This window comes from Macrobrachium rosenbergii, chromosome 7 (genome assembly GCF_040412425.1).
Source record: "Macrobrachium rosenbergii isolate ZJJX-2024 chromosome 7, ASM4041242v1, whole genome shotgun sequence".
NCBI classification, from domain to species: domain Eukaryota; kingdom Metazoa; phylum Arthropoda; class Malacostraca; order Decapoda; family Palaemonidae; genus Macrobrachium; species Macrobrachium rosenbergii.
This window is the reverse complement of record NC_089747.1, coordinates 59,792,273-59,808,167: the sequence shown is the minus strand read 5'-3', so window position 1 is coordinate 59,808,167 and position 15,895 is coordinate 59,792,273. Positions and strand designations below refer to the sequence as shown.

At 35.3% G+C, this 15,895-nt stretch overlaps 1 protein-coding gene across 1 annotated transcript; it reads right to left on the bottom strand.

The window, feature by feature from the left end:
* Positions 1 to 826: 826 nt before the first annotated feature.
* Positions 827 to 1,458, bottom strand: LOC136840443 (uncharacterized). Its single transcript, XM_067107120.1, has 2 exons — positions 1,258 to 1,458; positions 827 to 1,114 (listed from the first exon to the last, which is right to left on the bottom strand). The coding sequence occupies exons 1-2, from the start codon at positions 1,456 to 1,458 to the stop codon at positions 827 to 829; spliced, it is 489 nt and encodes a 162-aa protein (XP_066963221.1).
* Positions 1,459 to 15,895: the final 14,437 nt, after the last annotated feature.

Genomic DNA, 15,895 nt, shown 5'->3' with positions numbered 1-15,895 from the left:
GGCCTAATCTTTAGCCTTAGCTTATGGAAAGTCCAGGAAACTTTAGTTCCAAAGTATTCAAAGACATATAGTGGACCCTCGATATTTATGGGGGTTAGGGTCCACAACCGCCTGCGAATAGGTAAAATTTGCGAATAACGGAGACCCCTCTAAAAACGCTTATAACTGCCTATTTAAATAGCTCAAACACCAAAGTATAACTTAAACTATCATCCTAAAACACTTTACCATCATTTCGGAGCCATCTTACAACATTACTGTACCCTTAAAAATATTTGGCTTACAACTACATGTGAACACTCCTGCAACTGTTACTGCATTCTTACCAATGCAAAAACTAATCAAGTTGTCCCTATATTCAGGCATGTACATTTTCTTTCATACAGTAGCATTGAAGCCTTACCATTTTCTGTTAACGTAGATAGGGGTGATATTGGTACATTCTCAAGTACAGGGAACAGTTACGCACTGTACTGTACCTAAATATTTAAATATGCATTGAAAAATTAAACGAAATAATGATAAGTTTAAGATTATGTAAATCATACAGGTACTCACCAGTGATGAATATTGATTGAAGGTGATGATGATTTATCTGTGCAGTATGATGAATGACAATGAAGATATGACTGCACCAAATGCCCTTCTTCAGGGGCTTCAGGAGGCTTTGGAGGGTCCTTATTCATGAGCTCGAGAAACATGGTGATTGGCAGCTGCTGTCGCTACTTCTTCATGGTGATGAAGAGGTTATTATAGGGTGTCATGCACGCATCGAGGGCATTTGAACCCTTTGTGGAGCATTCCATATAAGGATCCCATGCCTCAGTCATTTCCTGTAATGCCCTGGTTGCCCTCTTAAATAGGGACAGACGTTCCAAGACAGGCACTCATCCTCCTCCTTGTCCCCATCCCCTGAACCTGCTGCGTCTTCTTCCTCTCTGGCAGACTTCATCAGCTCTTCCAAATCCTTGTCCATCAGGGGTTCAGAGTGGGCATCAGTGAAGGTGCCAACTTCATCCTCAGTGATGCCATCGAAGCCTTCTTCACCAAGCGTCCCTGCCAATTGGACTGCCTTATCAATGGCCGAATGTTGAATTTCTTCAGGAGAGAAGCCCTTATAATCATGAACACACTCCGGTCACAACTTCTTCCAGCGTGCATTAAGGGTCTACTTCTTCATATCCCTCAACGATCAGCTGATAATGGTCAGACATGAGGCAAAAGTGAATTTACGCCAATACTTCAGCGTAAATTCACTGTCACTGTCCATTGCTTCAGAAGGCGCTCGAGGGAGTTCCAGGTGTAGAGTGCCTTGAGGGGACGGATCACACCCTGGTCCATAGGCTGAAGGAGAGAGGTGGCATTGGCAGGGAGGAGTTCGAGCTGGACTCCCTCGTAGTAAAGATCCAGAGGGTGGCCACCAGCATCATCCATAATCAGTAACACCTTGAACTCCATGCACAAGTTGTTGAGGTAATCCTTAACTTGAGGGATGAAGCTCTAAATGAACCAGTTAGACATAAGGATTTTGGTGATCCAGGCCTTGGGGTTGTGCATCCAATACATGGGCAGCAAGTTCTTGTTCTTATTCTTGAGGGCCCTGGGGTTTGCAGACTTGTAAACGAGGCCTGGTTTCACCATGAAGCCAGCAGCATTGCCAGACATGATGAGGGTAACCTTATACTTCTGGACCCCAAACCCATTGTCTCTGGCTTCGTCCTTCATGAGGTATGTCAGTGAAGGGATTTAGCTGTCATGGTGGAGGTGGGTTAATGCCGACACTAAGTACAATTTCCCCGCTCCTGATGGGTAAACATGTATGGCAGATAAGGCGTTAACTTATACCTCTCTTGATGGCTTAGTGGTTACTGTCGACTGGAGTTGTTGGAAGGTACTGTGTCGAGTGCTCGAGACACTTCAGTACCAACCCATTTATTACTTATTATTCCTTCGATGATATTCCAGAAGTGGCATGAATTGGATATTAAGTGACATTTGTAGCTTAATAATTATATATATATATATATATATATATATATATATATATATATATATATATATATATATATATATATATATATATATATATATATATTTATATATATGCTAAAAATAAACTGGAGTGAAGCAAGATCCTTAGTCGCATGTAACGACACAGTTAAAAGTCAAGTAACGGAAGTGTTCAAAATTTAAGTCTTGGTTTTGTTTAACCTCGATGCCTTCATAATTGGAACATTTGTTGATAGTTACAAGCAGCAAAATTAGTATTCAGTTTCATATATGTTTTTGGATTTTGTATGGCTATGCTTCCGTGTCTCTTATGGATAAATCTATGGTTTTAGTTTGTGACCGCGTGATCCCGGATTATCCTGGATTATGACTATTTATTACTCTTTTACAGTTAACCATCTGGTATTCTTGTTCTTTTTGTTTACCTTATAACCTTCTTTTCAACTGTGTTTCGTATGTGCCCCGACGATGTGTGAATAAACACATGAAAGCTCTCGATACCGAACTTCAGCCTGTCATTTTCCTGTGGTATTCTCATATATATATTATATATATATATATATATATATATATATATATATATATATATATATATATATATATATATATATATATATATATATATATATATATATATATATATATATATATATATATATATATATATATATATATATATATATATATATATATATATATATATATATATTTATATGTGATGTACCTGTATTGTTTGAATATTTGGACCCATATTATAGCTTAAATTTTCCTTGAGGGAATTTGAATATGCTTTAGCAAATGCTCCATCTTACAGCAAGAAAATATGACATTTTCAGTGTTTGTAAACTGATTTGAATCATGAATGTACGTTACAAAGAAAATTGACAAATTTTTACCTTTATGTGAATTTGTGTTACAATAAAAGCTCAAATGCATACATGTAAAATTTACATGGATGCATTTGAGCTTTTCTTGTGTACTTATGAAAATTTAAATATTCCAAAACACATTAAAACGAAACGAATAGACACCAGGACTTAACGAAAAGATTTTGATTATTTTGTTACTTAGTAATGCAAGATCCATACAAAAACATTCCATTAACCCTCGAATGGTGTTGTGGCAATTGGTTAAAATTAGTCAATTTCGTGGTCAGTTGTTTTTATATTTTTATAGTTTTTCAAAACGATTTTTTTATAATACCCTTGTTTTTTTTATTTTCATTGTTTCAAAGGAAATCTGCAAAGCACACCATGAGCACATTTCCTTGCAATACGTAGCAGGAATCATAAAATGCATCTCCCATTCGAAACACGTTAACAGAAGGCGTCAGTTCCATAAGCCATCAGATTCGGCAAATAGACCGAAGTGGATCGCATCTCAAAATGCTCATGCCGCGAGTCCATTCCATTTTTGCCTGCGTGCAAGCAGTTAAATCAGAACCGTGTATTTGTCCAATCAACTGCCTCTAATTGGGTGTGTAAAGTTACCTCGCTTTTGAATTCCGAACCCCAGTAAGGTTTTGCGTGAGTTGGTTTTATATCTTCACTAAATTGTAAGAAATTTTGCGAACAACGAGGAAAATTTAATTCCGAAAAGCATTATTTGAAGTTTTAATTATTCTCATAATAACGTAACGAGAAATTCATTAATTTCATTATTCACAAACATAATTGTTTAATGAACACCTCCAGCAAAATATGTCTACCACAGTAGTATTCATGTGCAATATATTTTTACAATTCCCATATATATATTTATAATATATATATATATATATATATATATATATATTTATATATATATATATATATATATATATATATATATATATATATATATATATATATATATACACACACACACACACAAATGCATAGTTAAGTATAATTTACCGTCGAATCCTAATGGGAAGTAGGATAGTTTATAAAGAAAATCTAATCATTACCCAAATATAACTCATGAATTATGTATCGTGATAAATAAAATACAAGAATTATAATTTTTTTTAAGTGGCTGGTCTTCATATATATAATTCAAATAAATTTCGTATGATATTATAAAAGAATTTCTCATCTCTTTTCGTTAACATTTCTTCCAACCAATTAACCGGGTCAATTATGAGGCCAAATAAATGGACTTCGGAAAACATTTTTTTTATCAGTTGAAATTTTTATGCAATATCCTATATCATAAACCTCCCAGCGTATCAGTCCATAGGAAATATCATATACGTATGTATGCATATATATAGATGTATATATATACATATGCATATATATATATATATATATATATATATATATATATATATATATATATATATATATATATATATATATATATATATATATATATATATATATACATATATACATACATATATATATATATATATATATATATATATATATATATATACATACATATATATATATATACATATATATATATATATATATATATATATATATATATATATATATATATATATATATATATATATATATATATACATATATATATATATATATATATATATATATATATATATATATATACACACACACACACACACACACACACACACACACACACAACACACACTAGCTGCCCAACCCAGCACTGCTTTGAATGACAACCAACTCTCTCTCTCTCTCTCTCTCTCTCTCTCTCTCTCTCTCTCTCTCTCTCTCTCTCCTCTTAAGATTGCTGCTTCAGTCGCATTGCCCAACATTTTTTATATTTTATATTTCACCCCTTCTCACCCTCTATTCCTATCGGGGCTGAACTTGGACTTAAAGGGGATCGGAAGTGACACTATTCATCTCAGTGTCCTCAAAAACTATGGATTAGACACTAATATCTGTCATTTGTTACATTGTATTTTTCACCCCTTCTCACATCTCCCCTTTCTGTCGGGGCTGAACTTGGATTTTAAGGACATCAGGATTGTCACTATTCATTTCAGTTTTCTATGGATTAGACACTAATATCTATTGTTTTCGGTTATTTTTATATTTCATCCTTCCCATCCCCACCACCTTTTGTGCCAGTGATGTCTTACCCCCACATTATTCTTTTCCAGATAGTAACTCATATGTATATCAAGTTTGGTTGAAAGTGCTCCATGCTTTTCAGAGTTATGCTGGAGCACACACACACACACACACACACACACACACGTACATTTATATATATAGAGAGAAAGAAAATTGCACTGCGTCCTTTTCCACTTGCTGGCTCACTCCAGGTGTCCATATTAGCCTCTGATGGAAATGGATAACAGCTTTTGGCTGCATTTACTCATTTATTATTTTTGCTAACCTGCGGCGTTCACGTCCGTAAAGGCTGGATTCTTTACCTTGAGAATCGCTGCTTCCTAGGAAAAGACATGTGAACTATTTATCTTTTTTTTATATCTTGCAGTTTTTTCCTCGTGCGATAGTACAAAAATTGAAATTAAAATAAACGGTATCAAATTCCTGATTAATAATTTTCTGGTTGTTCATGCTATAACCGATAGTCCAAAAATTGCAATTAAAATAAAATTGCCTCTATAGTCCAAAAATTGCAATTAAAATAACAGGTTTCAAGTTCCAAATTAATAATTTTCTGGTCATTCATGCTCCAGTCAATAGTCCAAAAGTTTCAATTAAAATAAAATTGCCGGAACCAACAGTCCAGAAATTGTAATTAAAATGAAATTGCTTCAAACTATAGTCCAAAAATTGCAATTAAAATAACAGGTATCAAATTCAAAATTAATCATTTTCAGGTAATTCATGCTCTAATCGACAGTCCAAAAATTGCAATTAAAAAAATTGCCTCAAGCTATAGTCCAAAAATTGCAATTAAATAAAACTGCCTCAAGCTATAGTCCAAAATTGCAATTAAAATAAAAGGTATCGAATTCCAGGTAAATGAATTTCTGGTTGGTCATTCGCTAAGGTAATTTTTTAAGCCCAATGGAAGAATATAATGAGAGAATAAAAAAGAAACCAAAATTACCCTGAAGATTGTGAAATAAACCATTTAAATTACACTAACACACGTATAGACTTGTATACATTATATAATATATATATATATATATATATATATATATATATATATATATATATATATATATATATATATATATATATGTGTGTCCGTGTACGTATTAAGAGATAGGTATATGTGCGTTTGGTGTAATATTATATGCTGGCTGCACAGTAATAGTCCAAGAGCTAAGGCCCTTTGAATTAACCGAGAATGGCCAAAAGCGAGAGTGGTTGTTTCTAGAGTAAAAAAGTGAGCAGAATCCAAAAATGGGCGTCTTACAAGTCCCTGGTGGGACATGTGCCTGTAAGACACCATTTACCATCATGACGGCCGTGACAGAGTTCCGACCAAATGTGACAACTTAAGGCAGAACTGTCGTCGATTAATGATACCTTTCCTATTCTGTCATTACAGTAACAACATTTTATAACTTTTAAATGAATTATTAATGTTTAAAAAATATATATTGGATTTTTTTTCAATTCATGACCAAATGGGTGCAGTGCAAAACGTTGTGTACATCATAACGTTTATCATTTTCATTTCAGAGTGATATGATGAATGCATGATGACAGAGACTCCCAATGAAGCAATCCCAGGACCTTCCAAGCCTGTGGAACGCATTTGCATACTTCATATTACATCTGACACAAAAGACAGTGATGTTAAGGATTTTGATGAAAACACATGGAAGACTGCGAAAAGAGCGTCAAATGTGAGGAAAGAGAAATATAAGTCCTCTAAATATGCTTCTGTCTGCGAAACTTTGCAATCTCTAAATCATAGTGAGAAATATGGCTACAACAGGGAATGCTACAAGAGATTTAGTCCAGTACCCAAAGTCCTTCCTGAAAAAGAAACATATGAAGAGAGGACAGCCATTACTACGATCGAAAACATATACAATATCTCCAACTACATCCAACACGGGAGTTTTCCAACCTGTGTGTATATTCTGCAACCGGTCTCGGGAAAAACGTCAAGGGAAACATGAAGGTTTAGGGAGCTGTAAAACCTCTGATGCTCAGGAGAAAATTAAATATGCTGCAACTGTGCTTAAGTATGAAGTCTTGTTATTGAAAATAGGTGATGTAGATTTTATAGCAAAGGAAGTTAGATATCATCATAGCTGTCGAAAAGACTATTTGAATGAAGCGGAAAGACATGAAAAGATGCACAAGGACAGTGATGCATGCTCAATTTCATGACCTCCATGAGATAGCTTTCAAAAGACTGTCTGACCACATATCTTCATTTATCATCCAAAAAGGATGTGCTGAATTACTGAGCTCTCTGGAGTCCCGTTACCTGCGGATATTGATGGACCTTGGTGAATATGATTCTTCATACACATCACAAAAATTATGTGAGAAGATATTGACACAGTTCAGTGATAGATTAAGGACATATCGTTTGTCAAACAAGGGCACTGTGGTCTGCGCTAATCATATTGAGATGCATGATGCCATCAATGAAGCCTTTTTTGCACTTTCTTCTACCAATGCTACCATTGTTGATGCTGCCTTACAACTTCGCTCTGTCATTCTGCAGCTACAGGAAAAGACAAGACCCCTGCCTCAAGACATCACTGTTGATACCTTATGTGATGGTGAGGCAGATGCTCCTGAAGAGCTACTTCTATTCTTCCAAACACTCTACACTTGGCAGCCACTCCTCTGTAATGAGTCCACGTGTTGAACATTATGTGCAGTCATCTGCTGATGATTCAGTATTTGCAACATAGCGTGGAAGGGTAAAACCAGCAAACCATATCCTTAGGACTTGGTATAAAGAGCATGACTGGAAGCAGGAAGGTCTTGGACATACTCAACCATTTTGGTCACTGTATAAGCTATAATGTAGCTGAAGCTCTGGAGACAGATATGGTAACCACTGTAGTAAGAAGGCAAAGCGTTGCTCCAGATGGAATAGTTCAAGAGCCTGGTCTGTCCACAGGTACAGCATGGGACAATTATGATGAAAACACTGAAACCTTATCAGGAAAGGGACTTTACATGATACCGTTGGCATTTGCTACCAAAATGTTCTTAAAGAAGACATATCAACCACCAGTCCAGCAGGTAAAGATACAACACAAGCAGACATGCCTCCAAAAAAACTTAAGTGAAAAAGAAAATTTGACTCTGACATGGTTCATCCTATTCCATATCCAAAGAAACTCATATTTCAACCTTCAACTATTCAGTTAAAGAATTTAATGAACCCAGTCACCTGATTCAGATAAGAAGAAGAGATATAGCATGGGCAATGTCATGTGAACTATTTGACGATATGCCAATGTGGTCCGGTTGGAATTCACGCATCACAGAAGATAAACTTCCATTCCAGATTGTCAGATACATGGAGAACTTACATCTTCCCCGACACGCCTGGATGTGGTTGCTGAAACAATGAGACATTCACAGACTGTTACAAAGGAGTGTGGCGATACATACACACTAGTGACCTATGATCTTGCAGCTATGCAGATACAGGACCAAGAGTCTCCAAAATATGATGATCTGTTTATGTACTTTGGGGGCAATGTCATGTGAACTATTTGACGATATGCCAATGTGGTCCGGTTGGAATTCACACATCACAGAAGATAAACTTCCATTCCAAATTGTCAGATACATGGAGAACTTACATCTTCCCCCGACACGATTGGATGTGGTTGCTGAAACAATGAGACATTCACAGACTGTTACAAAGGAGTGTGGTGATACATACACACTAGTGACCTACGATCTGGCAGCTATGCAGATACAGGACCAAGAGTCTCCAAAATATGATGATCTGTTTATGTACTTTGGTGCTTTTCACATTATGATGGCTTATTTTGCTTCACTTGGACATTTCATAGATGAATCTGGAGGACCCCATATTCTTGTGAGGTCTTGGCACTTGGATCACTTTGAGGATTTATTGGCCGAAAACACTTCAACTGCTGCAAACGACTACACCCACTGCTAACTACAGCTTTCCAGGTATTGCATTTTCAAAGGTTTCTTAAAACCAGTGGAGCAGTACCTGAAAACCTACAAAGAATGTTGCATACTTTGAACTCAGCTGCTGACATGGAGAATCTAGAAAGTACACCAACATATACTGCATAGCCCTAATGGATGAATATGAACACTTTGCAAGCAAAACAAGATCTGGATGTCATGGAGCAGCTGCAAGATTGGATTCTGTATATTGATCTGGTGCATATATTTCTTCAGTTTAGTAGGGCCTGCCATACTAGTGACCTGGAAATTTTCACGTACACTCTTGAAAAAATGTGTTACATGTTCTTTGCAACAAATTGCCACAACTATGCACGTTACATAGTACGCTACTTACTAAACCTAATAAATATTGAAGACTCACACCCAGGTTTGTGACAAGTACTTGAAAATGGTGGTCTCTCTATCAGGAGGTCAACTAAATCCTTTTCAAGAAACCCTGTGGATATGACCTTGGAGCAAACTGTAAATGCTGATGCAGCATCACGACTGACAGGCATATCGGCTTTCTCACAGTCATTCTCTGCCCGTCAAAAATGGATGGTGACAAAAACTGTAAGAAGTGCAGTTGTTGGTGATCTACGGGAAAAATCAGGCGTAACAAAAACTAACGACACATCTCAGGAGCTGAAACCCTATCGTATCAAACGAGACAACAGTGACCTTCAAAAACTATTAAGAGGAATAGAAGACACACTGAATCCGTTTGGAGAAGCTCTGAGTGATGAAAGCTTGTACTGGGAAAGCAGCACCAGACGATGTAAAAAGAGACCTCATTCACTGTATGAACAAAGGGAAAGAGTGGTGTGATAAGTTTACCAGCGAGTGCTTTGCAGATCCCAACAGGTTTGAAAAACCAATTCCCAGGCATAAAGTAAAATATTTTACTAATGTGGCGATGAAGATAAAAGTATCAGCCAAGGATATGAAGATTAAGAAAGTTCAAGGGACAAGAGATATACTTGGTAGACTGTTGCTCCTAGCTTTAAATGAAAAGTTAGATCTTCGTAAAATTTCGAAATTTCCTTTAACACCAGTACCAATGTCATTAGCACACATTGCTGGAACTGTTATGAAAAGCAACAAATCCAAATTGATGCATATACTAGAGGGAAAGAGGGAAAAGTTACAAGTGTTTCACCTACATCTGTGGATGCTTGTGTGGTGGGTGGAGTGTTCATAATACAGTCATTAGAGAGTATAGTACCCACCTATGGTACAATTGCAAAGGACATCATGGTAAATCTCTGTAGAAGAACAAAGCATGTGGATTTTGTGTGTGACACCTATGAAAGTCCTTCAATCAAGGACATAGAATGTGGAAGGCATGGAAACCTTGGAGGTGAAATCAGCCTCATTGTACAGGGCCCTGAGCAAAATCGTCCAAAGGACTTTCAACAAGCATTAAGAAATAACAACTTTAAGAAGTCATTACTGCACTTTCTGGTGAAGGAATGGGAAGATGATAGCTATGCCTCTGTCTTGCACGGTCATGAAATATATTTTGGACTGGAAAAAGAGTGCCACCTTTACAAAGAGGTTGATGGTCATGTAATGTGTGAAAAAGTTGGGGATCTTGAGTGTTGTCATGAGGAGGCCGACTCGCGTATTATGCTGCATCTTCAGAATATTGAAAGAACATATGCTGGTGCCAATGCAATTGTGAGATGTAATGACACAGATATTCTTGTGATCCTGCTTTATGATGTCCATAACACAGCTACATATATGGATGGATGTAGAGCAGAGTGGGAAAAATACTAGAAGATTTATAGATGTCACTAATCTTGCTTCAAATATTGGGCTGCATGCATTCACAAGTTGTGATTTCACAGCATCATTTCTGAGGAAAGGAAAGATTAAACCATATGCCATAGTTGAATCCTTCAAGGAATTACAAGACACGTTTGCCAAACTGGGAGCAGAATCACGTAACAGTGTTGAAGCCATATCAAAAGAGTTAGAGAAATTTGTTTGTGTTCTCTATGGAAAACCAAAATTAGATTCAGTAGATGAAGTGCGGTACTTAATTTTCAATGATAAATGCAAGCCAAAAAGATGACAAACAACCACTTCAGAATATCAAAGGATTTAATGCTGGTGGACTGCCTCCTTGCCAATCAGTACTGAAACAGAAATTTTTCATTCAAATTATGTTGCATTAATATGGAGAAATGCTAACAAACCCGTCCCAACAATGCTCAAACCTGAAGATAGTGGATGGCGAATTCAAAATGGTACATACACTTTACTTTGGCTTGAGGGAGAGCAGATACCAAAAGAAATCTGTTGTCGGATTGATGACGAAAAGACGTTGGATCCAGGAAATGAAGAAAGTGAAACTGAGAAATTTTCTTCTGGAGACTCAGAATATGACGATGACTGAGTTATGTTCTTTTGGTTAACAGTATACTTACTCTTTCACAGTTATAAATACTCTTCAATTTAATCATTAGGTTATTCAGTTTTAAAATTTATAAAATTCATGTAAAAGTTATAAAATGTTATTACTATAATGACAGAATAGGAAAGGTATCATTAATCGATGACAGTTCTGCCTTAAGAGGTCACATTTGATCGGAACTCTGTCACGGCCGTCATGATGGTAAATGGTGTCTTACAGGCACATGTCCCACCAGAGACTTGTAAGACGCCCATTTTTGGATTCTGCTCACTTTTTTACCTAGAAACAACCACTCTCGTTTTTGGCCATGCTTGGTTAGTTCAAAGGGCCTCAGCTCTTGTACTATAAGCTTGCCAGTTGCTGAGCTCTGACACTGGTCCATAAGGTTAATCGAAAAGGCTCAGCCCTCAGAGTAAGCTATTAAAATTTGACGTTAATTATAATGTTCATGGTTTTTCCAGCGTCCTTTATGATCAGAGTAAAATGTAAGAATAACTACATAATCACGGTTATGTACTTATTTTGTGCATATATGCATGGGTTGATGTAGTAATAGAAAACAAAGAAAAACACCAGTAATAACACTTATTTATGAGACAAACAGGAAACATTCGGATGAAAATTTTAAAAAACAAACAAGGTGTGTTTTATTATAATCTTTTTTGTACCTTACTATAGTAGATCATATTTTTCGATATTTTTCCCTGCAGTAAAATGGGAAAAAGCAATACTGGGTTTATATTAAAAAAAATATTCCGTGACAAACGACGGATGAAAAATATTATGACAAAATTTTAACTTATTTTTTTAATATGCCTTCATATGTAGCCCACAAAAACTAACCCAGTTACGCAAATAGAAATTTTTATCGCAGATTTTATTTCACCCAAATTTCTGTTAGCGTATTTTGACTAAAAATACACGATAGAGCTGTCAAGTTTCATGATACCTAAGCCACTGTTGCTAAACAAATATTAATGAGAAACGCTATTTGCTCATTCTTAAGCATAGTACAACCGTTTGTCACTTATATAGTGATATTCATATTTGTAATTTAACACGGAATATGTTAGATTTGTTTTCAGGAGAAGCACAATTATATATGGCGGTATGATTCTATTTTTTTAGAACGTTTGGGAAAAGGAAAGACTTTAACTGAGACTTAGAGAGAGTAAGTGAAAGGGATGGGGAGATTATGCGTGGCGTGCAGAGTAAAACAGAAAAACCATGCAACGCCCCTTTGTAAAAAGGATATTCATACACATTTTGGGTGTTTTATATAATATATATATATATATATATATATATATATATATATATATATATATATATATATATATATTATATAAAACACCCAAAAAATGTGTATGAATATCCTTTTTTTACAAAGGGGCGTTGCATGGTTTTTCTGTTTACTCTGCACATACGCATAATCTCCCATCCCTTTCACTTACCTCTTTAAGTCTCAGTTAAAGTCTTTCCTTTCCCAATGTTCAAAAAAATAGAATCATACTGCCATATATAATTGTGCTTCTCCTGAAAACAAATCTACCATATTCCGTGTTAAATTACAAAATATATATACTACATATATATATATATATATATATATATATATATATATATATATATATATATATATATATATATATATATAGAGAGAGAGAGAGAGAGAGAGAGAGAGAGAGAGAGAGAGAGAGAGAGAGAGAGAGACCTTACAGACCTTACAGACCTTACAGTTCGTTTCGGTTGCCCTAGGTCCCTCAGTGTGAGGCACCTCTGTTGTCTACCTGAGAATTGCTAATGCATCTTCCGGTATATTTTGCATCTTCCAGTCTTGCATGGTCCGGGATGCATCTTAGATATTTGTCGAACTTATTCTTAAACACATCTACGCTCACTCCTGATATGTTTCTCAGATGAGCTGGTAACGCATTGAATAGACGCTGCATTATCGATGCTGGTGCGCGGTGGATTAATGTCCTGTGTGCTTTCCTTAGTTTTCCTGGTATCGTTTTGGTCACTATTAATCTACCTCTGCTTGCTCTTTCTGATATTTTTAGCTCCATGATGTTTTCAGTAATTCCTTCTATCTGTTTCAAGACTATATAAATTTAATAATTGTAGTCTTTCCCAGTAGTCAAGGTCCTTAACTTCTTCTATTCTAGCTGTAAAGGACCTTTGTACACTCTCTATTTGTGCAATATCCTTTTGGTAGTGTGGGTACCATATTATATTACAATATTCAAGTGGACTACGTAGGTACGTTTTATAAAGCATAATCATGTGTTTGGCTTTTCTTGTTTTGAAGTGCCGGAACAACATTCCCATTTCTGTTTTGCATTTTGCCAATATTATTGCTATTTGGTCATTACATAACATATTCCTATTCAACATCACACCAAGGTCTTTAACTGCTTCCTTATTTGTGATTGTCTCATTATTAAGACCTTTATATGCATATAGCATTCCTTCTTTATCACCATAGTTTATTGATTCAAATTTATCAGAGTTAAATACCATCCTATTTACCTCTGCCCATTTATATATATTATTTAGGTCTCTTTGTAGCGAGTTCCTATCTTCATCACAAGTAATCTCTCTACTTATTCTTGTGTCATCTGCGAAACTTCTCACTACCGAGTCCTTAACATTACTGTCTATGTCTGCAATCATAATCACAAACAGCAATGCAGCTGACACCGTACCTTGTGGCACACCGGATATTACCGTAGCTTCATCCGATTTCTCATCGTTAGCAATCACTATCTGTTTTCTTTTTGCAAAAATTATTTTATCCATCTTCCAACTTTATCCACAATGTTATGTTGTCTCATTTTTTTGTTAATATATTATGGTCCACCTTGTCAAAAGCTTTTGCAAAGTCTAGGTAAACCACATCTGTATCTTTTTTGTTTATCATATTTTTATATATGCTTTCGTATTGAGCTAACAGTTGGTTCTGTGTACTTCTTCCGGGTACAAAACCATGTTGTCCTGTATTAAACAAACTATTTTTCATTAAATGTTTCATTATATTTTTTTTCATTACCCTTTCGTAAACTTTCATAATATGAGATGTCAGACTCACAGGCCTATAATTACTTGCCTCTAGTCTTGATCCACCTTTGAAAGTTGGGGTAATATACGCTAATTTATGCTCATCATAGATCTTGCCTGTATCTATACTTTGTCTTCATGATATTGCTAGCGGCTTTGCGATTGAATGAACCACTTTCTTTAACAAAATGGCAGGAACACCATCTGGTCCTGCTGCTGATCCATTTTTAATCTCATTAATAGCCTGCACAATATCTGCTTCAGTAATATCTATGTCCGATAAATATTCACTATTTTCATCTCTTATTTCTGTATCATTCTCTTCATTATCAATTCTAGGTGTGATTTCACTCTTATATCTTTCTGCTAATATATTACATATTTCCTTTTTTTCATTTGTTAATCGCCCTTCAATTCTTAGAGGGCCTATTTCTACTCTTATTTTATTCATCTTTTTTGCATATGAGTAAAAAATTTTGGGGTTTTGTTTAATATTTTGTAGGGTCTTTTCTTCAAGGTCTTGATTTTCTTTATCCTTTGACTGTATAATCTTTTGTTCTGAATTTTCTATCTTACTTTTTAGCTCCATCACTTTCCATGCATTCTTTTCTTTTGCAAGACCATTTTTTCCACTTTCTGATTTTCTGGAACAAGATCCTTCTGTCTCGTGGTATGTGTGACTGATATTTACTTTTCTTCTTTGGTATATATTTTTCCACTATTTCCTCTAAAATTTTATATAATATATCCGTATTTACCTGTATATTATCACTTACGAATATGTTTTCCCAGTCTTTGTTTAATTCTTCATTTATTTTTGACCAATTTATATTTTTACTATAGAAATTATATTTTCCATATCCTTCCCATTTTTTTCTCTTGCTTATCTCTGTTTTCAATAGTTTTGGAACGGGCTGTTAATTCTATGACATTATGGTCTGAAATACTCGTATTATACACTATTATTTCTTTAACATAGTTCATCTCGTTCACAGAGAGAGAGAGAGAAGGTAAAAGGGAAAGATAGATAGATAGATAGATAGATAGATAGATAGATAGATAGGGAGGGATGGAGAGAGGCACAGACAGATAGACGGTTAAATTATCAGAATTGGACGCGGACTTCCTACAATAATAATATCTTCGGGGAATTTTATCTTTTCGTTTTGAGAGAGATATTTCTTTATAAAACCGACTAAAAAAATATTGTTTTCTCTAAAAATAATCTTTCAAGCAAGGCTCTTTGGGATCCTGCAGGTAATTTTATCTGAGTAATTATTTCGATACCATATTTTTGCAGTTTCCTCCTATTTGGGGCAACAAGAAACATCCCATTTGGTACTGAGACATAATTTTTCTCAAG